Genomic DNA, 24,166 nt, shown 5'->3' on the forward strand with positions numbered 1-24,166 from the left:
CTCCCTGAGAACATCTTGACCCCAAATTTTACAATTTATAAGACTGTTACGTGTGTTACTATTTGTAAGTTACTGAAGTTACAATTTTCTTTTTGTTTGTGTGTTGCAGAGATGTGGGACTTGTTAGCTTGCCCAAGACTTATGTAATCCTTCTATTTCAGTCTCCACCCATCTGAGGCCACAGATACTATGAGTCCAATTTGTAGTTTATGGTCTTTTAGAAACAGCATTCTTAAGGCAAAGGGACTTAGAGAAAGCAGATTTTCTAATGGTAATTATAAATATGCTGAGAGGGGATACAGGATTTGATAGCACCTATCTCCTGCAGTCAACAGTCCCTGAAGCACCCATTTCATTTCAAGAGGTGAGGATGTGGAGAAGATAATGAAAGGAAAGAAGGAAGGAAGAAAGGAAAAAAGTAAGGAAGAAAAAAAGAAAGGAAGGAGGAGCCTAGTCTCAGTGAAGGGTTAAAGAAGATGGGGGTACATTGGGGCTCATATCTACACTGGTATAATAGCTATTATTGACTCTAATGAAAGTTTGCTCAGAATTATAAGAAATAACACAGACTGTTCTTCATACATGTCTGGAAGGGCAAATGCTGATATTAGAAAGGCTTACATAAATGTTGGAACAAATAAAAATAAATAAATGGACTTTGTAACCTCAGAATTACACCATCTGCTTTTAATCTCACACACCATTCCTGACACAGGACGCTACAGCTCTGCATGCTTGTCCTGAGAACCCTTGAGCTCCTGGATCTTCTGGGGCAGAGTCTTGGTCCAGAACTGCAGCCTTCTGGCCTTCAGGGCTCGACCCACAGCAGGCTGGGTGTCCAACTGCAGGTACTGCTCATCACGGCCCATCACAGGCCAGGAGGGTAGACCCTCGCTGTTGGGGTTCCTGTGGATATGCCAGCCAACAGGGAAGGTGAAGGTCTCTCTGACCCAAAGCCTGATGCCCTTATTTGGTTAGGGCAGTAGATGAGCTGACCAAAGGACTGAGGGGACAGATAACCTAGTGTACTAATATACATACAAGTGTCACCACCAATGTCTACTCCATGTGAAGCAAGGGAAACTGGTTAGTTTTGTGTCTCCCTCTCAGATGCAAAATCTAAAGAACACTACCACAAAAGTGTGACTCACCCACTCGGTGTCTATGGGATAACTGTAACTGAAAGCTAGAAGTTATCTGCCTGAGTGTGCCCTGAGTTGAAGACTATCATGTAATTAAGGACACATGCATACTAATGGAACACACCAACATTGGGGCCCTAGATGGAAACTTGACCATAAAGAGGTTAAGAGAGGGATGTAATCTCACCCATGTCTTGCAAAGTTGGCCCAGTACTTCATCACCCTTTTGTTCAGCAGCTCCTCCTTCTCAGTGAGATGAACTACAGACAGAAGGAGGACAAGAGTCCGATACCTAGCCACTTCATGCACGTTTCAACTCAGGGCCTACTCTAACAACTTTAGTCCAATGCTAAACCCTAGATCTAGTTTATACCCACTTCCCTCGCCACTCAGAATCAAGGATACATCCAAGTTTCTACATCAATCTAGTGGGTTATCCTCTTCCCCAAGGAGCTAACATTCCTTGTAGAAAAAGATCTATGTAGCCCAGGTTGCCTTGGCATCCTGGTCTCCAGTGCTTGGAAGTAGCAGGAAGAAGAGCTACAGGGCTGCCCATGATCTACTCAGCCACATCCAGCCCAGTCTCAGGCTTACCTGAAGAAGCCAAGGCTCCCCAATCAATACTGGATGGCAATGATTACTATTTCCTCAGTGACTGCCAGTGTGGATCTGTCGTTCATGGAAGCAGATCCTACAACCAGTCCACCACCATGGATCCATACCTTCACCTGGAGACAACAACTCAGATGCCAGGAGGCCCACACACAGCCCAAACCCATCTAGTTACCCACTCCGTTATCAACTGCTTTGCTCTGTGCAGGTTGACCTACAAACTGATCTCAGGATCTCAGGATGTGAGCCACAGATGAGGTGCTTTAGGCCTGCGAGCATATTTCCATTCCAGCTTCCCCAAAAGGAAATCTCAGCATGGATTAATGACTCTAGATCTAAATTAAAGTCATTGGTACCCTCAGACCCGTCAAAGTAGGACAAAAAAAGGAGTGTCTTCCTGGCTTTCCTGATTGCTGATCAGAATGGCCATCAGATCCTACTGGCAGAACAAATAACCTGCAGCTAGAAATTCGAGCGATGTCAATATTCAGCCCTCGTGCACAACCCCGAGTGGGTCTTGGTTTAATCGAAGACCTAGATCCTCTTATCTCTTAGATCACCAGGATTCTGAGTCACATGCACAGGGGTTTAGTCAGCTCACCATTGAACCTTCTTGAACCTAAGAAGTTAAGACTGATAGGTAATCAGGGTCTAAACTACAGTGGAGCTCAGAATTAAAGAAATGACTTCTTCCCAAGAAACCCATAGCCTACCATTCAGACAAGTCCTGTCCTGAGAACTCTGTAGGTCCTGGATCTTCTCATGCGCATGATCTGGTGTGTAGATGTTGACATACAATCAGTTCCCAGACATAGGAATGGGAATCGTGTTCCATTTCATCTCCACGCCCTCTGTCTTAGTTAGGGTTTTACTGCTGTGAACAGACACCATGACCAAGGCAAGTCTTATAAAAAACAACATTTAATTGGGGCTGGCTTACAGGTTCAGAGGTTCAGTCCATTATCATCAAGGTGGGAGCATGGCAGTATCCAGGCAGGCATGGCGCAGGAGGAGCTGAGAGTTCTATGTCTTCATCCAAAGGCTGCTAGTGGAAGACTGACCTCCAGGCAACTAGGGTGAGGATCTTATACCCACACCCACAGTGACATACCCATTCCAACCAGGTCACACCTATTCCAACAAGGCCACACCTTCAGATGGTGCCACTCCCTGGTCCAAGGATATACAAACCATCACACCCTCTAAATTCATTTATCAGTCTGCAGACACCTGGTGAAAATGGAAGACAGGGAGTCCAAGAGATGTGGTTGACAAATCTAAATCTTAGTCTGAGTTTCTCCTAACCACCTTCAGCTGCTGCTTTCCACGATGGCCTGCTAACGTATGATTCTTCTCTCAAGTCCCTACCACAGTAATGGGTGCCAGATCTGTGGAAATGGAAATAGATCAAGAATTACAGGGAGGCCTCTGGTTGGATAATAATATTCGGAGGCTAGTATATGGAGACTTCAGGTAGCCTTTGTTAAACTGTTTGGTTTCCTGTTTTAACATTCATCCCTTCTGTGTGTGCAATTTAAATTGTGGTGTGGCAGTTTGTTTGGGTTGTTGATTTGACACACTGTAAAATCTCTAGGGAAAAGAGTCTTAATGAAGGATTGCCTAGACCCTGTTGACCAGTTGACCTGCCAGTGACAAGTTATCCCATTTACGTTCATTGCAATAGGAATACCTGCTCATTGTAGGAGGCATCATTCCCTAGGAAGGGGGCTTCTGGATTGTATAAGAATGGAGAGAGTATGTGAAGGTTAGTAGGCATACATGTGTCCTTTGAACTCTGTTCCTGATTATGGATGTGATGCAATCAGCTCTCTTAAACTTCTGCCTCTGTGGGTTCCCACCTATGGTTGATTATAAGCTGGGATTGTGAACCATAGTAAAATCTTTCTTCACTAATTTGTTATCTAAAGATATGTTATCACAGCAACAAAAATAGAACTAAGTAACTTGGGTATTAGGGCACTGTGCCTATAGGAATGAGTGGGCAATACCATTCCATAGGGTAGTCAGACATTCTTCAGTTCACTTCCAAGTACCAATAAGGTACCTCCTTGTTCCACATAGTCTCCGGTTGGAAGTATGTGTGCTTGTTCCTTAGTCAATGGCACAAGGACAGTGAATGGTCACAGGGACTGTGAAGAATGGGCTCAGTCTCTGCTCCTTATCACAGTTCCTACAACTAAGCCCCTACAGGTGCTGAGCTCTGACCCAGCAGCCTGGCCCAGTTGTTCAACTCTAATTCTTAGCACATTCATCAGAAACATACATGGGGGAGCTATAGAAATGACAGGATGAAAGGGTACATTGGTGATTCTACTTTTGGACTAAAAAACAACTATAAGTCTCAAATATTTTATATTGGTATGTGTATTTGTACATTGATATAAATTTAAGGTTATTTTGTTACAACATACAGTATGTATATATCTATATCCATATCTATATCTATAGATATGTTTCAACTCTTCTTTAAGGTATTGTACCCATGTGACTCATTTTAAAATGTAAAGTTTTAGCCCTTGAAAGCTACTATTACAAACTGTAGGATAATAAAGAAATGCAGGTTAGTAGTTAGTCACCTATTACAATCAAACTTGTAGTCTTTCTAGGTCCTGGTGTAGTTATTTACAGAAATAAGTTTTATTTAGCCCCCAGGAGATGTTTTCTGAAATGAAAACGTAAAGGATCTTTGGAAAGTCAGTTGGGATGGATGGCGTTTTGCTGGAACAGACACATGAAGGAACATTTTGCCGAGGGGGACACAGGTGTGAAAGGCTGTGGCAGAGTTGCGAAGCAGACCCAGGTGAAAAGATGTTCTGCTAAAGCAAGCATGTGAAAGGACACAGGAGCAAGTGGTGACCGAGCCTACATTGAGTTACTTAAGCCCCATTTGTCAGAACTCCATAGAGAGAAAACACACCAAAGAAACTGGTGGTATGCTGTGACTTCTTGCCACTTCTGAGTGCTCTGGTCGATTGGCAGAGTGATGTTAGCTGAGACAAGACACGTGATGAGGCAAGACATGTGGAGGACACATGATATTTGGACGGAATATAAATGGGACCCAACAGACTGAGAGAGGAGTGTGAGGCTTGGCTGGGCTTGTTGAGAGAGACACAGCCTAGACCTGCTCATAACAACCCTACTAGGCCAAATCCCTCCTGCCTGGCTGTTCCTGCTAGGTCATGCCATATGCTGCAATCCTGACACTACAGAGTTGGACTGCTGATGTGTGTGTGAAGTGTTTGCAAGTGGATCAAGCTGGTGCTCCTGATCTGTGAACTGAGCTGTTGATTTACTGACAATGCAGATGGGATTTGCATCACAGAACCATTTCTAAACAGGTCCATGTCTCCCATATCCTTTCTTTCCTACTTCCTCTGGTGGATGGTGGGCTAGAAGGGAGGTCAGAGCATTTAAGAACCATCATTTAAAAAGTAGGCTTTGAAAAAATTAAAGTTAGTTTTCAAAGCTAGCAGAGAGTAAATAGCTAGAAACAAGCAACATTTGCCTATTCAGATATACGTTAGATAGAAGGTCTTCAAACACTTCAGAGATCTACACAATACAGCATTTAACATGTTGGTAGGGTTGGGGTTTTTTCCAAACTACTTTATTAATGAGCTGATGTTTCCCTTTTGAGCATACTCTTGCAGACTCCTTAGGAAATTTCTTCCTGACAGTGTGAGAAGTTAATGGACTTAAATTGCTATTCAGCTGGCTAAGATAAAAAATTCAGGTGACAGCAGATGCTGTCAAGGATGTGGAGAAAGAGGAACACTCCTCCATTGTTGGTGGGATTGCAAGCTTGTACAATCACTCTGGAAATCAGTCTTGCGGTTCCTCAGAAAATTGGACGTAGTACTACCAGAGGATCCCACAATACCTCTCCTGGGCATATATCCAGAAGATGTTCCAAATGGTAATAAGAACACATGCTCCACTATGTTCATAGCAGCCTTATTTATAATAGCCAGAAGCTGGAAAGAACCCAGATGCCCCTCAACAGAGGAATGGATACAGAAAATGTGGTACATTTATAGAATGGAGTACTACTCGGCTATTAAAAAGAATGAATTTATGAAATTTCTAGGCAAATGGTTGGACCTGGAGGGCATCATCCTGAGTGAGGTAACCCAATCACAAAGGAACTCACACAATATGTACTCACTGATAAGTGGATATTAGCCCAGAAACTTAAGATACCCAAGATATAAGATACAATTTGCTAAATGCATGAAACTCAAGAAGAACGAAGACCAAAGTGTGGACAGTTTGACCCTTCTTAGAATTGGGAACAAAATACCCATGGAAGGAGTTACAGAGACAAAGTTTGGAGCTGAGACAAAAGGATGGACCATCTAGACTGCCATATCCAGGGATCCATCCCATAATCAGCCTCCAAACGCTGACACCATTGCATACACTAGCAAGATTTTGCTGAAAGGACCCAGATAGAGCTGTCTCTTGTGAGACTATGCCGGGGCCTAGCAAACACAGAAGTGGATGCTCACAGTCAGTTATTGGATGGATCACAGGGCCCCCAATGGAGGAGCTAGAGAAAGTACCCAAGGAGCTAAAGGGATCTGCAACCCTATAGGTGGAACAACAATATGAACTACCCAGTACCCCCCAGAGCTCTTGACTCTAGCTGCATATGTATCAGAAGATGGCCTAGTCGGCCATCAGTGGAAGAGAGGCCCATTGGTCTTGCAAACTTTATATGCCTCAGAACAGAGGAATGCCAGAGCCAAGAAGTGGGAGTCGATGGGTAGGGGACTGGGGAGAGGGTATGGGGGAGTTTTGGGATAGCATTGGAAATGTAAATGAGGAAAATATCTAATAAAAAATGCGCAACATATTTCATGTTCTCTGCAGGGAGGATATAAAAAATAAACTCTAAAATAAACTTGTACTAAAAAACAAAAACAAAACAAAACAAAAAAAAAACAGAAAAAGAGAACCCAGATGTACCTCAACAGAGGAATAGATACAGAAAATGTGGTACATTTACACAATGGAGTACTACTCAGCTATTAAAAACAATGAATTTATGAAATTCCTAAGCAAATGGATGGATCTGGAGGGTATCATCCTGAGTGAGGTAACTCAATCACAAAAGAACTCACATGATATGTACTCACTGATAAGGGGATATTAACCCAGAAACTTAGAATATCCAAGATACAATTTGCAAAACACATGAAACTCAAGAAGAAAGAAGACCAAAGTGTGGACACTTTGCCCCTTCTTAGAATTGGGAACAAAACACCCATGGAAGGAGTTACAGAGACAAAGTTTGGAGCTGAGATGAAAGGATGGACCATCTACAGACTGCCATACTGAGGATCCATCTCATAATCAGCTTCCAAACGCTGACACCATTGCATACACTAGCAAGATTTTGCTGAAAGGACCCTGATATAGCTGTCTCTTGTGAGATTATGCAGGGTCCTAGCAAACACAGAAGTGGATGCTCACAGTCAGCTATTGGATGGATCACAGGGCCCCCAATGGAGGAGCTAGAGAAAGTACCCAAGGAGCTAAAGGGGTCTGCAACCCTATAGGTGGAACAACAATATGAACTAACCAGTAGCCCAGAGCTCGTGTCTCTAGCTGCATATGTATCAGAAGATGGCCTAGTCTGCCATCATTGGGAAAAGAGGCCCATTGGTCTTGCAAACTTTATATGCCTCAGTACAGGGGAACACCAGGGCCAAGAAGTGGGAGTGGGTGGGTAGGGGAGCAGGGTTGGGGGAGGGTATAGGGGACTTGCAGGATAGCATTTGAAATGTAAATGAAGAAAATACCTAATAAAATATTGGAAAAAGAAAAAAAATACTATCAGCCAGGTGTAAACCTTTACAAATCACCTGGTAGCCATAGTGATGACTTACATTATGTTTATATAATTATATTTCCCATAAACAAAACATGTAAGAGTGTTAATAACATTACCTGGTCAATGAGCCTAGGAATTGTGTCCCACTGAACCCCTCCGCATGTCATTTTCCTATTTTTCTCCTATGGAAGAGAACTCGCCCCTACAAACCTCTAGGCCTGGTGTAAGTAGCACCTACAAAGCTCAATCCGCAGAAACTTAGTCATCCTTCTCCCGAGACTCTAAAATTGTCAGACGATGACGTTGAAGGAATCTTTTTGTCTGACCTCTTGCTTTTCCTATCATGGAACTATTAGGGGTTGTTATAGATTGGACACTTTCCTAGGGCTGTTCAGTAGATAACAAGTCAGAATATACTTTTACTTCTTTTTTTACCCCAGAGTTTCCTTTATTGCTTAATGATTTAATATTTCATTTTATTCCTTGTGAGGTTTGACATTCTAATGTTGCATCGTATTCTGTCAACCCGCACTGTATTTAGTCACTAAAGTTGCAGGGAAAGGATGTTCTAGAAACTTGGAAATGAGGAGAAGATGAGCCATTCCTCTTATTCACTTAGAGATGTTATGGCATTTAATACGTTTTCATAACAAAAGGCTTCCGTGACTGTGACCACGTCAGCTCCTGGCTGCACCCCCATATGACTTCAGAGAAGATGATGGGCATCAAAGAACCTACATGTAGAATTTGCTTCAAATGTGGCAAAGCTAGGCACTGGGCAAAAACTGCCCTCATCTTGATTGTTGGCAGCCTGCTGTCCAAGCTGTGAACAAACAGGACACTGGAAAGTCAATTGATTAACTTGGAGTCAAGGTAGGCTAATGCTTCAATATTCCTGCTTCACAGATAAGTCTGTCAGGTACTCTGGGCCTGCAGGCCAAAGATAGATGGATGTCCCAGTGTTGCAGAGGAACCTTGGCTGGCTGACCAGGCAGCCAGCAGTCTTGGTCATTTCTGGAGTTTTAGATGCAGCTTGCTCTGTACTTCCTGTTCACTCAAGTAATATTTATCCTTCTCAATCTCTGAGTTAGAATCTCACATTAAGCTGAAGTTGTTTAGGACTTAAGAAAATGTTTTAAGGTCTAAAACGTATATTTTTTAGATTGGTAATAAAATTTATAATAGAAAATGATTGGATCCAGAACTTTGAACTTACCAAAATAATATACAGATGGAGTACTTTCTCCAAGGTTGTCAAATACAAATGAACTAGACATTGTAAATGCAATCTTACCAGATAGCTCTTGTAATTTCCTGATTGTATATAGTTTATTATGTTAGAAAGAGTCTTTTCTTGAACAAAAAGAGGGAGATGTTGGTGAAATCTTTCTGTGCCCTGTGTAACGGTTGCCTTTGTATTATGCAGATGTTGATTTCTGGGCCAGCAGAGAGCTGAGTACTATCTAGACTTTGATACTATTTTTTTTTTTTAAGTATTACCTGCTTCTGTGTTTTGCAAACATCTTCTCATCATCCTCTGATTGGTTTAATAAAGAGCTGATGACCATAGCTGAGGCAGGAGAGGTAAGGAGGGACATCTGGGTAGAGATAGGAACTGTGGGAAGAACTGAGAAATGAAAGACTAGCTAGCCAGACACAGAGGAAGTATGTACTGGGACTGAATTAGAGGTAACAGGCCATGTGGCAAATGTAGAATAGAATAAATATGTTAATTTAAGCAATATGAGTCACTTTGGAGATAGCTTAAGCTAAGGTCCGAGGTATAATAAGTAATAATAGTTTCGGTGTCATTACTGGTGAAAGACCCACAACGTGAGGACTCCCTCACATTCTGACTCAGGAGAGGTGACACCCCAAATCACACAAGAAACGGTCTTGCTGCAACTGCAAGAGGATTTTTATTCAAGAGCGCTCTCAGGCCCATGATCATACACCACGCAGGGGTAGAGGACCATGGCGCCCCGAGTAGCTGAGTAAGGGGGTATTTAAAGGAAGAAACCACAACTCAAGGAGGTGTGGAGGGCGTTGTTGGAAAATACCAAAAATACCAGTTAAGAGTCACAAGGAAGTATAAAGTCACAAGTGTCAGGTTATCTCTCAAGACAGTTTCTAAGAGCCCCTAACAATCTAAGAGCCCCTAACAATAGCACATTTGCATTGCAGGTTCCAGTAATGGTCAGGGTGCCATTCTTTGAATGAACACTCTTTGAACCCAGGAAGCAGGTGGGTGGAGGAAGGAATGTCACTATCTGTTTTATGACCAGCACCTGGAGCACTAAGCCACAAAAGCCACACTCCCAAGCCTGGGCCCAAAAGCCTCGAATTTTGTTACTTCTTCACTGGGAGCTGGGAGGTCAAGGCAGTCCGATGTCAGTCATCTCTACCTGCTCCTCCTCCCTCCCTGGTTCCTTCACCCCCACTCTCAGCCTCTGATTCTTCAGAACTGGGGCAGCTCTGACCCCCTTCCCCTGTGCTAATTTAGATAGTGTCACCATTCATATGCTGAAGGAGAAGCAGGAGCCCACAGGCAACAACACACAGCAACCAGGAAGTCTAGCCAATGGCATGGTTGAATCTCAGGCCTAAACCTGTGCTGCTGCAAGATGAGAGTCTCACAGCAGGAAACAGAATAGACTGGGCTGGCCCAAGCAGGAATTTGTACCTTTTGGGGGGTGTAGGTGTGGAAATTTGGTTGGATGGGGCAAAGTTCTTATTGCAGAAGAACTGATAAGGTAATAGTCACAGGAAGCCAACAGCCAGCAGTCAGGACAAAGCCACTTCTGCAGTTTCTGCTCCTTCCCTGGCCTCTTGGACAGGCACAACATCGCATCTGAAGTCCTTCTTCAATGCCAGGATCCCTGTACTCCAACCCAGATCCATGTCTTCCTCTCTTTCCCCTCAGAAAGGATCTAGCCTCCCAGGGATATCTTCTGAACATGGCTTAACAAGTTACAATAAGATCAGGCACAAATCCTCAGTCCCAAGGCAACCCTGTAGGATGGAGAGGGTCTCAAGAGTAGGCAAGGGAATCAGAGACATCCCACTCCCACTGTTAGGAGTCCGAGAAGAACACTAAGCTACCTAACCATAACATTACGCAGAGGACCTAGCACAGACCTATGCAAGCTCCATGGTTGCTGGCTGCTTCAGTCTCTGAACCATTATGAGCCCTACTTAGATGATTCTGTGGGCTGTGTTATGGTGGTGTCCTTGACCTCTCCTACAATTCTGCCTCTCCCCCTCTTCATGGAGTACCCAAGCTCTGCCTAATATTTGGCTATGAGTGTCTGGAACTGCTCCCACCAGAGGCTGATGAATGCCTCTCTGATGATAACTGGATTAGGCATAGATCTGTGAGCATAGCAGAATGTCATTAGGAATCATTTCATTAAACTTTTTTTTGGCAAGTTGTGTTTGGTTCTATCCTAGATCTTCAGGCTATCCAGCCTCTGGTTTCTGGCAATCCAAGCAATGTAGAGTGTGGGCTCCCTCTTATGACATAGGCCTCAAGTTGGATTACTCATTAGTTGACCATTCCACATGTTCTGCACCACCATTATCCCAGAATATGTTGCAGGCAGGACAAATTGTAGGTCAATATGGCAGTTTCTCACAACATTTGGAATTGATTTACCTCAAAACCCAGCTATACAACTCTTGGGCATATACCTAAAGGATGTCCCATCATACCATAATGACACTTGTTCAACTATGTTCATAGCAGCTTTATTCATAATACCCAGAAATTGGAAACAACCTAGATGCCCCTCAACTGTAGAATGGATAAAGAAAATTGGTACATTTACACAGCAGAGTACTACTCAGCTGTTAGAAGAAAAAAAAAAATGACACCATGAAATTTGCAGTCAAATGGATGGAACTAGAAAAAAGTCGTCCTGAGTGAAGTAACGCAGACCCAGAGAGACAAACATGTACTCACTTATGAGTGGCTATTAGCTGTTAAGTAAAGAATAATCACACTACAGTCCACAGACTAAGGGAAACTAAGTAACAAGGAGATCTCAAGGGAAGACACATGGATTTCCCAGGGAAGGATAAACAGATCTGATGGGAGTGTGGGGGAATGGAAACAGGAGGACTCGGGTTCAGGGGAAGGATGGAGTACTGGGAGAGATGACTGCAATTTGGGGGCATTTGGGAGGGTGATGTGGAAAGCTAGTGCAATAGAAACTCCCTGGAATCCACTAGTGTAACCCTGGTAAAGTCTCCTAGTAACAGAGGATGTGGAGCACAAAGTAGCCATGTTCTGTAACCAGGAAAGGCTTCCTGCTGTGGGACTAGGAAGGACAGAAACTTCTAATGACAAGGAGAAAATGCTTTAGGGGAACACAGAGACAGGTTGAGCACAATTGGTCACCTTTCTATGATGGCAGAAAGTGTAAGAGAAAGTTTTTCAATAGAGGTCCCAGAAAAGGATTAGGAACAATAATGAAGCAGGAATATAAATTAATAAGATGGAAGCCGAAGGAGAGTGATTGTGTGGCAAGAAACATGGGCAACATTGTGTATACTTTCTATCCTGTGAGGATACAAGTTACATCTTCCGGCTAGAAAGCTCGTCCTCACAACACAGCAAATCTGCCAGCATCTTGAACCTAGACTTGTAAGTCTCCAAAGCTATGGACAAATTTTTATTGTTAATAAGTTGAAAACTTATGTATGGTCATACAAATATGTTCATATATAATTATTAATATGTAATTCCTATGTTTCAAATGTGTTAATCTTGTAATCCTGATCACATGCAAGCTTCCTGTCTCTGCCTTCCAAGTAGCTGGGTCATAGCCACATGCCTCAACACAAAGCTAACAGCTTAGGGTGATTTTGCTACAACACCTGTATTATGCAGAGTCCCCTAGAGAAGTAGAAGTGATAGACTATACATATATTATATAGGAGGATTTACTAAAGTGGCTGGCTTACATAATAAGTACTAGGTTCTCGAATGGTGACCATCTGCACCCTAGAGAGGCTTAGAACTCTGGTAGCTGCTTAGTCCATGATGTTCAATACCTAGCAGTTCCAATCTGGTGTTGAAGGCCTAGAAGATTCCTGGAGAGTTTCTTGTCTTCAACACACATTGGAAGGCTTGAAGAAGCTAAAGTCTGATGTCATCGAAAGATGATAGCACCATCAGCAGAGCCAGGTAAATGCTTACACCAGGAAGAAGCAGAGGCAAAAAGGCAAGGTGTACGCCACCACGCCCAGCTCAGCAGTCAAAATTTAACATCACCCTGGGCAGTGGTGGCACATGCCTTTAATTCCAGCACTTGGGAGGCAGAGGCAGACGGATTTCTGAGTTTGAGGCCAGCCTGGTCTACAGAGTTCCAGGACAGCCAGGGCTACACAGAGAAACCCTGTCTCGAAAAACAAAACAAAACGAAACAAAAAACCCCAAACAAACAAAAAAAGATTTAACATCACTGCAGCTTAAACTTATTAAGACACAAGACTTTCAGCTAATCAAGGTTTTATTGGCCCCTTATAGATATGCAAAAATACAGGACTTAGTCAAAGATGAGTATAAAAATCTGATACCTACACATAATGTGGCCAACACTTCTTAAAGCAGCTGCTTACTTTTAATGTTTGAGACTTGGAGTTTAAGTCGGGAGAAGATGAGGTAAGGAAGAGATGAAGAAACCCAGGCTCAGGGGAGGGTGTGGAGAAGGGTGGCATCCACTGGGACTCATACATATACGTCTTGTGGGAATTTACTATATATATATAGTCTCACTCAGTCCTCCTCCTGCTCGGTAGCTCCTTCTCAGTGAAGTCAACTTCAGACAGGAGGAGGACAAAGGTCCTGGTCCTGACCACACTGTGCAGCTTCCAGCTATTGTTTCATGCTTACCATCCCTGCTTAACCTGATCTGGGGCCTCTGGTATGGTCTCTTCTTTCCTCCTCTACCTGCCAGGTTCCAAGCGTACCCTTTGCTCATCTTTCCCTTACTAATCCTACGCTCATTTCCATCTCAAAATGCCTTCTTTCCCTCTGGCACATAGGAATTCCTAGAAAACAGTCAGGTAAATTCAGAGTGAGCTATCTGAGAGGCCTGACTGGGATAAAGATTAATAAGTCTCTTTGTCTTTATTTAACCACTGGCGAGTCCAGAAAGTCTTGCTATGTTATTCCAAGTAGTCAGCCTTTTTATACATGTATCAAAGCTGAATATGATTCCCATGTTGTAATGGCAGGTGCAAGCTAGACATGGGTTGCAAGACTAATGTTCAGTCAGATTCTACATGTTTCACCAAGCTCTGCTACCCAGAGAGACACGCAGGGTATGCCTCATTGTCTGAGGAAATGCCTCAGTTTCTCAGGAACTGAAAGGCACACAAAGTATACCAAGAGTTTCAGGGAGATGTGCATGAGGACATGCAAGCCAGGGGAAGGGGGAATCAGTACTACTCCAGCTGATATCAGGACAAAATTTCTGGGGTTCGGATATAGTACCTCAACCCCACTCATATTTGGGACCAGATCCCTGGGTCCCATGGCTCCCTGACTCCACATCTCCCCACTTTCATTTTATCATCATAGTCATCAGCCTCTGGGCTGGGAATAGTTTGGTATTGAACCAGAACCTGGTTGTTAGTGACTTTGGCAATGTTGCTGAGTTGCTGTTTTAGAAATTGGATGAAATAGGAATCAAAGAGGAGGAAGGCCCCATTGGCCAGTACAGGGCCAAGGAAGGTAGGAAGACAAGCTACCAGAGAGTTTGAGTACCATGGTGTGGAGGTACTTGGATTATAACAAGTTCAGAGATGTGGCAGGAGATCCTTAAATACATGTATGTTTTGTTCAACTAGTCCAGACTCATTAACATAGAAACAGAATTTCTTCCCTTGGACAACTCTGATCAGCTGTCAGCAGGCTGGAAGCTCTCCTGTTTTGTAAAGCAAGCCCCACTAGGGAGGTTATCTGCAGTTAAAGGGACTAGAGGCTGTCCAAGGTAGAAGCCATGGTCTGGTCAAGCTAGTCCTGGAAGTCAACAGTCAGGTGGTGTCTTTGAATACTATTCCAGCGGCCCCCCTGGCACTTAGTGAGACTGTGAGACATAGTCCAAGAAGATCTAAACCTCCCTTTTCTTTTGGTCACCTCTCAGCTATAAAGCAAGTTCTTCTGGCTCATAGACATAAACCTGGAGAACAATTGTTAAAGGAGTGCAGAAACCTTGAAAAGGGGGTTAACACAGGTAGTTGTAATGTTGTTGCACCAGAGAAAGGCAGGAGAGTTAACACACATTGACTTGGTGACTGTGGGGTTATAAGAACACATAGGGTGGGAGCTCCACTCTTTGACCCTCACTGCTTGATCTGCCTGCAATCATAGCCTTCGAATTCTGAGAAGGGAAGCAAAGCAGGAATGGCTGAGGGGGTTGGAGGAGGGACCTCAGGCACCATGACCGTGTCTAAAACAGAATCTCAGAAGACATCTTTGATGAGACAGCTCTAGTTAATGGAGGGAATGAAGGATATTTAGACCACTGGAGAGTGGGTAGTGGTATTTGGGGTGAGAGTACCTCAAAGGCTGGTACCTGGGTACATAAGGAGGAATTCCTGGTATTGCAGACATGACCTCATAAGGTACCAGGGTAGGAGGGAGAAGTCCTAATTCTTCTAAACTCAGAAAGAAATCTCTGGGTTTTGGACACACCTCAAACCCACTCTTAATTTAGGATGGCTCCCAGAGTCCCACAGATACCTGGCCACACACTTAAAGAAGTCATAGAGAAAAAGAGAGAGAGGATGAGAGGTTAAGCAAGCAAGGCTAAAAGGGCCTAGTTCCAGTAAACTCTAAAAGGAGATGGGACATTATGGGGCTCACAAATCTACAGTTATGGAAGCACTTATCGAGTGGGTCTAACCAAAGGTGGCCCGGCTTGATAAAGAGTCACATGCAGAGAATTTGTGATTAATAAGAAAACCACACAAGTATAGAGGCTTTGTGAATATTAGAATCAACTCAGGTTTCCATATGTGTTGGGAAAACCTGAAGCTGACTTGATCAGCAGCCAGTCCCACACAAAATTCCTCACAAAGGGCACTACATATCTTTGTGCATATTTTCAGATCTATTTAACTCCTGAATCTTCTGGGGCAGAGTCTTGGTCCAGAACTGCAGCCTTCTTGCCTTCAGTGCTTGGCCCACAGCAGTCTGGATGTCCAGCTGTAGATACTGCTCATCTTGGTTCAGCATGGACCAGTAGGGTAGGCCCTCACTGTTGGGGTTCCTGTGGATATGCCACCAAGAAAAGAAGGGTGAGGTCACTCTGGTCCAAAGCCTAATCCCATGTTTTGGGTCATGGCAATGGAACAAGGAAGACAGTGGTTAAGGGGACTAGTGGGAAAGGAGTCGTGATATGCACATACAAGTGTCACTTGCTAGTTTCTGCTTCATGTGGGGGGAGACTACATGAGCTCTTTTATGTCTCCCTCTATGAGGCAAGATCTAAAGAGCAGTACCACAACACTATGCCCCACCAGCTAGGAAACCGTGAGATGACCAGTACCTGACAACTACAAAGTATTTATATAAGTGGGTTATTGTGTAGAGAAGACTCCATCTTGTGATCAAAGTCATGCATGCTAAGAAAGTCATCATCTAGGCTAAAATTGAGCCCTAGTTAGAGACCCACAACCGACATGTTGGGAAAGAGGTGTGTTCTCACCCATGTCTTGCAAAGTTGGCCCAGTACTTCATCATCCTCTGGTTCAGCAGTTTTTCCTCCTCAGTGATGTCAACTAGAGCCATGAGAAAGACAAAAACCCAAGCATGTGCCACCTCACACAACACTCACAATCTCAACTGTTGTTGGACCTCAAATTATTAGTTTGCTGCCACACTTCTTCATTATCCAGTAGCAAGATCCATGTGAGCCTCTAACTGAATTCCTGCCCCAGTGTGCTGTTAGATCCTCTATCACAGGCTAGACTGGGAAGGGTGCAGATTCTAAACTGGTTATAAATTTTTGGGCCATGATATTTGATTTTGTCCTCTCCCAGAATCCTAGATTTTCTCAAATGAACTGAGACCTCAGCAGTTACCCAGAAAATCATCTGGGACCTCATTCAGTTAAAATAATAGTAATAGTAGAATAATAATAGAAATAATAATAATAATAATAAAGTCGTTGTAATAAAGACTTACGTTTCATCCCAAAAAGCATGGACCCAAAGACAAAAGGAACCTCATCAGCATGGTCAGCCTTCACATGGGGTGGCCTGATATCCTTGAGGAAGCTGGATTGATGTTGGAATTCATAGAAGTAGACAGGGGCATGGGAACCTGGAGGAGGGACAAAGTGACACAGTGGCCCCTCACCTAAATTTTTTTTCTGATTCATATGTGGAGATTAAAAAGTTACCAGGAGTCTTCCGGTCTGACCAGCACCTGGATAGCTAGGGCGCAGGGTCAGCTGACACCCACCAGCTACCCACGACACCCACCACAGGATCTTGAGACTTCTGGTGAGTGGAACACAGCTTCTGCTCCAGTCCAATCGAACGGGACCTGAGACTGCTTTGGTTGGGGAGGCAGAAAACCGGCCTGAGTAGGGCCACAAGCCTCTTCTGGTCTGACCAGCACTGGCGTAGCTAGGGCACAAGGTCGGCTGACACTCGCCAGCTACCCACAACACCCGCCACAGGATCTTAAGACTTCTGGTGAGTGGAACACAGCTTCTGCTCCAATCCAATTGTGCTCGGGACCTGAGACTGCATTAGTTAGGGAAGCAGAAAACCGGCCTGAGTAGGGCCACAAGCCTCTTCCGGTCTGAACAGCACCGGGGTAGCTAGGGCGCAGGGTCAGCTGACACCCGCCAGCTACCCACGACACCCGCCACAGGATCTTAAGACTTCTGGTGAGTGGAACACAGCGTCTGCTCCAATCTTTAAACAGTGACAACGATAACAACTAACCCCAGAGATTACCAGATGGCGAAAGGTAAACGTAATAATCTTACTAATAGAAACCAAGACCACTCACCATCATCAGAACCCAGCACTCCCACTTCGCCCAGTCCAGGGCACACCAACACACCGGAAAAGATAGACACGGATCTAAAAGCATATCTCATGATGATGGTAGAAGACTTCAAGAAGGTCTTTAATAACACACTTAAAGAAATACAGGAGAACACTGGTAAACAAGTAGAAGACATTAAAGAGGAAGCACAAAAATCCATTAAAGAATTGCAGGAAAACCAGACCAAACAGGTGATGGAATTGAATAAAACCATCCAAGACCTAAAAAGGGAAGTAGAGACAATGAAGAAAACCCAAATTGAGGCAACGCTGGAGATAGAAACCCTAGGAAAGAAATCTGGAACCATAGATGCTAGCATCAGCAACAGAATACAAGAGATGGAAGAGAGAATCTCAGATGCAGAAGACTCCATAAAGAACATCGGCACGACAATCAAAGAAAATACAAAATCCAAAAAGATCCTAACTCAAAACATCCAGGAAATCCAGGACAAAATGAGAAGATCAAACGTACGGATAATAGGAGTAGATGAGAATGAAGACTCACTAGAGGGCACAGGGAAAGCATCCTAATTAACAAAATCAGAAATGAAAAAGGAGACATAACAACAGATCCTGAAGACATCCAAAACACCATCAGATCCTTCTACCAAAGGCTATACTCAACAAAACTGGAGAACCTGGATGAAATGGAGAAGTTCCTAGACAGATACCAGGTACCAAAGTTGAATCAAGATCAGGTTAATGATCTAAACAGCCCTATATCCCCCAAAGAAATAGAAGCAGTCATTAATAGTCTCCTAACCAAAAAAAGCCCAGGACCAGATGGGTTTAGTGCAGAGTTCTATCAAACCTTCAAAGAAGATCTAATCCCAGTTCTTCACAAACTATTCCACAAAATAGAATCAGAAGGTACTCTACCCAACTCATTCTATGAAGCCACAATTACTCTGATACCTAAACCACATAAAGACCCAACAAAAATAGAGAACTTCAGACCAATTTCCCTTATGAATATTTATGCAAAAATCCTCAATAAAGTTCTCGCTATCCGAATTCAAGAACACATCAAAACAATCATCCATCCTGACCAAGTAGGTTTCATCCCAGGGATGCAAGAATGGTTCAATATACGAAAATCCATCAATGTAATCCATTATATAAACAAACTCAAAGACAAAAACCACATGATCATCTCGTTAGATGCTAAAAAAGCATTTGACAAAATCCAACACCCATTCATGATAAAAGTCTTGGAAAGATCAGGAATTCAGGGCCCATACCTAAACATGATAAAAGCAATATACAGCAAACCAGTAGCCAACATCAAAGTAAATGGTGAGAAGCTGGAAGAAATCCCACTAAAATCAGGGACTAGACAAGGCTGCCCACTCTCTCCCTACCTATTCAACATTGTACTTGAAGTCCTAGCCAGAGCAATTAGACAACAAAAGGAGATCAAGGGGATACAAATCGGAAAAGAAGAAGTCAAAATATCGCTTTTTGCAGATGATATGATAGTATACATAAGTGACCCTAAAAATTCCACCAGAGAACTCCTAAGCCTGATAAATAGCTTCGGTGAAGTAGCTGGATATAAAATTAACTCAAACAAGTCAATGGCCTTTCTGTTCACAAAGGATAAACAGGCAGAGAAGGAAATTAGGGAAACAACACCCTTCTCAATAGTCACAAACAATATAAAATACCTTGGCGTGACTCTAACTAAGGAAGTGAAAGATCTGTATGACAAGATCTTCAAGTCCCTGAAGAAAGAAATTAAAGAAGATCTCAGAAGATGGAAAGACCTCCAATGCTCATGGATTGGCAGGATCAACATTGTAAAAATGACTATCTTACCAAAAGCAATCTACAGATTCAATGCAATCCCCATCAAAATTCCAACTTAATTCTTCAACGAATTAGAAAGGGCAATCTGCAAATTCATCTGGAACAACAAAAAACCTAGGATAGCATAAACTCTTCTCAAGGATAAAAGAACCTCTGGTGGAATCACCATGCCTGACCTAAAGCTGTACTACAGACCAATTTTGATAAAAACTGCATGGTACTGCTATAACGACAGACAAGTAGACCAATGGAACAGAATTGAAGACCCTGAGATCAACCCACATACCTATGGTCACTTGATCTTTGACAAGGGAGCAAAAACCACCCAGTGGAAAAAAGACAGCATTTTCAACAAATGGTGCTGGCACAACTTGCGATTATCATGTAGAAGAATGTGAATTGATCCATTCCTATCTCCTTGTATCAAGGTCAAATCTAAGTGGATTAAGGAACTCCACATAAAACCAGAGACACTGAAACTTATAGAGGAGAAAGTAGGGAAAAGCCTCGAAGATATGGGTACAGGGGAAAAATTCCTGAATAGAACAGCAATGGCTTGTGCTGTAAGATCGAGAATCGATAAATGGGACCTCATAAAGTTGCAAAGCTTCTGCAAGGCAAAAGACACCGTCAATAAGACATAAAGACCACCAACAGATTGGGAAAGGATCTTTACCTATCCTAAATCAGATAGGGGACTAATATCCAATATATATAAAGAACTCAAGAAGGTGGACTCCAGAAAAATCAAATAACCCCGTTAAAAAATGGGGCTCAGAACTGAACAAAGAATTCTCACCTGAGGAATACTGAATGGCAGAGAAGCACCTGAAAAAATGTTCAACATCCTTAATCATCAGGGAAATGCAACTCAAAACAACCCTGAGATTCCACCTCACACCAGTCAGAATGGCTAAGATCAAAAATTCAGGTGACAGCAGAGGCTGGCGAGGATGTGGAGAAAGAGGAACACTCCTTCATTGTTGGTGGGATTGCAAGCTGGTACAACCACTCTGGAAATCATTTTGGCGGTTCCTCAGAAAATTGGACATAATACTACCAGAGGATCCAGCAATACCTCTCCTGGGCATATATCCAGAAGATGTTCCAACCGGTAAGAAGGTCACATGCTCCACTATGTTCATAGAAGCCTTATTTATAATAGCCAGAAGCTGGAAAGAATCCAGATGCCCCTCAACAGAGGAATGGATACAAAAAATGTGGTACATTTACACAATGGAGTATTACTCAGCTATTAAAAGGAATGAATTTATGAAATTCCTAGGCAAATGGATGGATCTGGAGGGCATCATCCTGAGTGAGGTAACATATTCACAAAGGAACTCACACAATATGTACTCACTGATAAGTGGATATTAGCCCAAAAACTTAGGATACCCAAGATATAAGATACAATTTGTTAAACGCATGAAACTGAAGAAGAACGAAGACCAAAGTGTGGACATTGTGCCCCTTCTTGGAATTGGGAACAAAACACCCATGGAAAGAGTTACAGAGATAAAGTTTGGAGCTGTGAAGAAAGGATGGACCATCTAAAGACTGCCATATCCAGGGATCCATCCCATAATCAGCTTCCAAATGCTGACACCATTGCATACACTAGCAAGATTTTGCTGAAAGGACCCAGATATAGCTGTCTCTTGTGAGACAATGCCGGGGCCTAGCAAACACAGAAGTGGATGCTCACAGTCAGCTACTGGATGGATCACAGGGCCCCCAATGGAGGAGCTAGAGAAAGTACCCAAGGAGCTAAAGGGAACTGCAACCCCGTAGGTGGAATATTATTATGAACTAACCAGTACCCCAGCGCTCTTGACTCTAGCTGCATTTGTATCAAAAGATGGCCTAGTCGGCCATCACTGGAAAGAGAGGCCCATTGGACTTGCCAACTTTATATGCCCCAGTACAGGGGAATGCCAGGGCCAAGGGGTGGGGGTGGGTGGGTGGGGGACTGGAGGGGGAGTGTATTGGGGACTTTTTGGATAGCATTGGAAATGTAATTGAGGAAAATACCTAATTAAAAAAAAAAGTTACCAGGAATCACAAAAGTTAGATGGGAGAGGGAGCCCTAAGCACGAGCACTAGAAATGGAAAAGCCCTTGGCTAATCAGTACCCCTGGCCTTCCCAGCTCAGAGGCTTTGTTAAGTCAATAGAGTATCAGCAACCCATTTTCTTCTCTCTACCCTGATTTCACTCTCTTAAACTAGACAGGAGGAGTCTAACACTAACACTCCCCAGTGCTTGCCAATGACCCATCTCTAACCTGCTCCCCTAAGCCTTGACACAGATGTACTCACTCTGAAAATGTGCTACTTGGAGTGCAGGAATCACAAACACAAAGTCTCCCATCATCTCTCTGAACTGTGCTTGGAGGGTCTGGGCATCCTCAGTGTCCCCCATGTACTCTTCCATTAGCAGGTCACTACACTCAGGAGGCAGCATCTACACCAATGAGAGCAGGAACAATGAAATTGGCATATTGTGGATTGGGTAGGCAACCACCTCCAGTATTAGGAGAATGGTGCCTGCAGTGATATAGGATAAAAAGATTCATGATCTGATTTAACCCCATACCAAATCATACACATATACTGATTTTTATTAGTAGGGATGCTGTCAGAGGAGGTATGAAGGATCTGACTATTTGGACAGGACCAGAAACATCTCACCAGTTCTGCTGTTGTATTCTTCAGAACAGCCTGCAGGTTCTCCCTGGTTATTTGCTTTATTGTCTGAGCAGAGCCCAGGACCTGGGAGGCAGAAGACAGGCTTAAGTGTGGGGTCTGGTGGACTTGGATTAAAGATGTATTGTGTTTCCACCAATACATCTGCTTAGCATATGAGTCTCCAGCCTCCCTAAGGATTGGAATTGTGCCTCACCCTGGGGATTGTCCAACTATACTCATCATTGTTGACACCAATGATGCTGGGGACAGGGTGAAAATCCTCAGATTCCAACAACTCTTTGGGATGCTTGGGTAGGAACTCTCCATCTGCCACAGCAGGGATCAGTATAAAGACCTGTGAGGTATTAGAGGCCAATGCTGAGAGTTAATAAAATAAATATCATGATGTCTACTGAGTCACCTCTACCTTTTTCTCAATTCTCACTAGTTTCAGGAAGATCTGCTCACCCTGGAGGAGAATCTACACATAGATTAGCCTTTCTTGTATTCATTTTACACAAGAACTGAAAGAACACAAAGGCATAAAGATGACGTATTTGGTTCAGAATCCCACATCATGTACAGCAGGTTCTCCCAGACACACAATTCTTCCAACCTTGTTAATAGCCAGAATCTCTGCTTCACTCTTGCCTCTCAGACAGAGCACCAGGGCCTGTGAATCCATGGCCTGGCATCCAGAGAGCTTGGCCACCATCTGCAAAGGGAATGAGGCAAGAAGGAGAATTCTCATTTCCAAGTCGATGCTGTTGTGCCTAATTCCCACACTGTAGCGTGTGTTGTGTGGATTGGAATAAATACATATTGTTCCCATTGTGCAATTGGTCAGAGGTGACAGCGGGCATCAGGACCCTTTTTACCTGCACACCTGTTCTTTTTTGTTTAGAGTAGTTTTGTTTTCTCCATCGACCTTCCTCTATTTTATATATGAGGGAAGGAGTAAGTCTGTCAAGGATTGTACATGAAGATTAGAGGACAAATTATCAGTCTTCCCGTCCCCCTTATTTGGCAGGCTGTCTTTTCATTTTTGCTGCCTAGACTACCTAAGCTGGTCTATGACCATCCAGAGGTTCTCTTATCTCTGGCTCCCATGCAACTAGAGGAACATATAGTTTACCATTACATGTTACTAGGCCTTTGGGGATTCTGGGTGTTTGAACTTATGTCCTCAGGCTTGCACTCCAAGCACTTTTAAAAATTAATGAAGCAGCTGCCAAGCACATGCTTACTTCTTTTGCCAATGATAGAAGCTTCAAAGACTAGTTTGCTGGTCAGATAGCGTAGTCACTCAGTATGAAGTAGAGGTGAGTAGATACTAACCGCTGAGTTTCTCTGAAATTATTGGCAAGAAACTATCTTCCACAGTCCTTGATTTTCACAATGAACAGAACACCAAAGTACCAGAATATAAAGACTGAGTGGCAGTGTTGGAGCACTTACAGTAGAGACCATCTCAGAGGTGTTGGAGATAAGGTAAGGCAGCAGGGCCACTCCACTCTCCATGATGGCACCATGGAAGAGCCCTTGGGACATGGGGGACACAACAAGTGAAGACACACTTGTGCCACCTGCAGACTCGCCAAAAATTGTGACCCAGTCACAGTTGCCACCAAAGTGGGCAATGTTCTGCTGGACCCAGCCTAGGGCAGCCACTTGGTCCAGGTATCCCCAGTTGCCTCTGGCATGCTGGTCTCCAGTGCTGAGAAGTGGAAGGGACATGGATCAAAGGACTGTCTAGGTTGTGATCAGCAAATCATTTCCCAGCCCAGCCCCAGACTCACCTGAAGAAACCCAGGACACCCAGGCGGTACTGGATAGTGACCACCACCACATCCTCAGTGGCTGCCAGCACAGATACATCATGCATGGAAGCCATGCCTGCAACCAGTCCACCACCGTGGATCCACACCATCACCTAGAGAAGTCAAGAGAGATACCAGGAGGCTCCTAGCCTGCCCAAGCT

The 24,166-nt window shown here is 43.6% G+C and overlaps 1 protein-coding gene across 8 annotated transcripts in view; it reads right to left on the bottom strand.

Annotated features, from left to right (window-relative positions):
* Nucleotides 1-687: 687 nt before the first annotated feature.
* LOC110299650 (acylcarnitine hydrolase-like) overlaps nt 688-24,166 on the bottom strand; it is a 36,163-nt gene continuing 12,684 nt past the window's right edge. For 4 of the 8 annotated variants that reach the window (XM_085843665.1, XM_085843660.1, XM_085843659.1 and 1 more), the window contains 9 exons: nt 23,985-24,118; nt 23,644-23,902; nt 22,802-22,900; nt 22,400-22,540; nt 22,189-22,269; nt 21,817-21,961; nt 16,811-16,948; nt 16,332-16,404; nt 15,707-15,893 (listed from right to left, as the gene is read on the bottom strand). In XM_085843665.1, coding sequence (XP_085699791.1) covers nt 15,707-15,893; nt 16,332-16,404; nt 16,811-16,948; nt 21,817-21,961; nt 22,189-22,269; nt 22,400-22,540; nt 22,802-22,900; nt 23,644-23,902; nt 23,985-24,118 — 1,257 coding nt within the window. Of the gene's footprint in view, nt 907-1,329; nt 1,403-15,706; nt 15,894-16,331; nt 16,405-16,810; nt 16,949-21,816; nt 21,962-22,188; nt 22,270-22,399; nt 22,541-22,801; nt 22,901-23,643; nt 23,903-23,984; nt 24,119-24,166 lie in introns of those variants that run through there. The other 4 variants (XM_085843661.1, XM_085843664.1, XM_085843662.1 and 1 more) reach the window with 3 other exon arrangements.

Source organism: Mus caroli, unplaced genomic scaffold (assembly GCF_978045245.1).
Source record: "Mus caroli unplaced genomic scaffold, Mus_caroli_1 scaffold_10, whole genome shotgun sequence".
NCBI classification, from domain to species: Eukaryota; Metazoa; Chordata; class Mammalia; order Rodentia; family Muridae; genus Mus; species Mus caroli.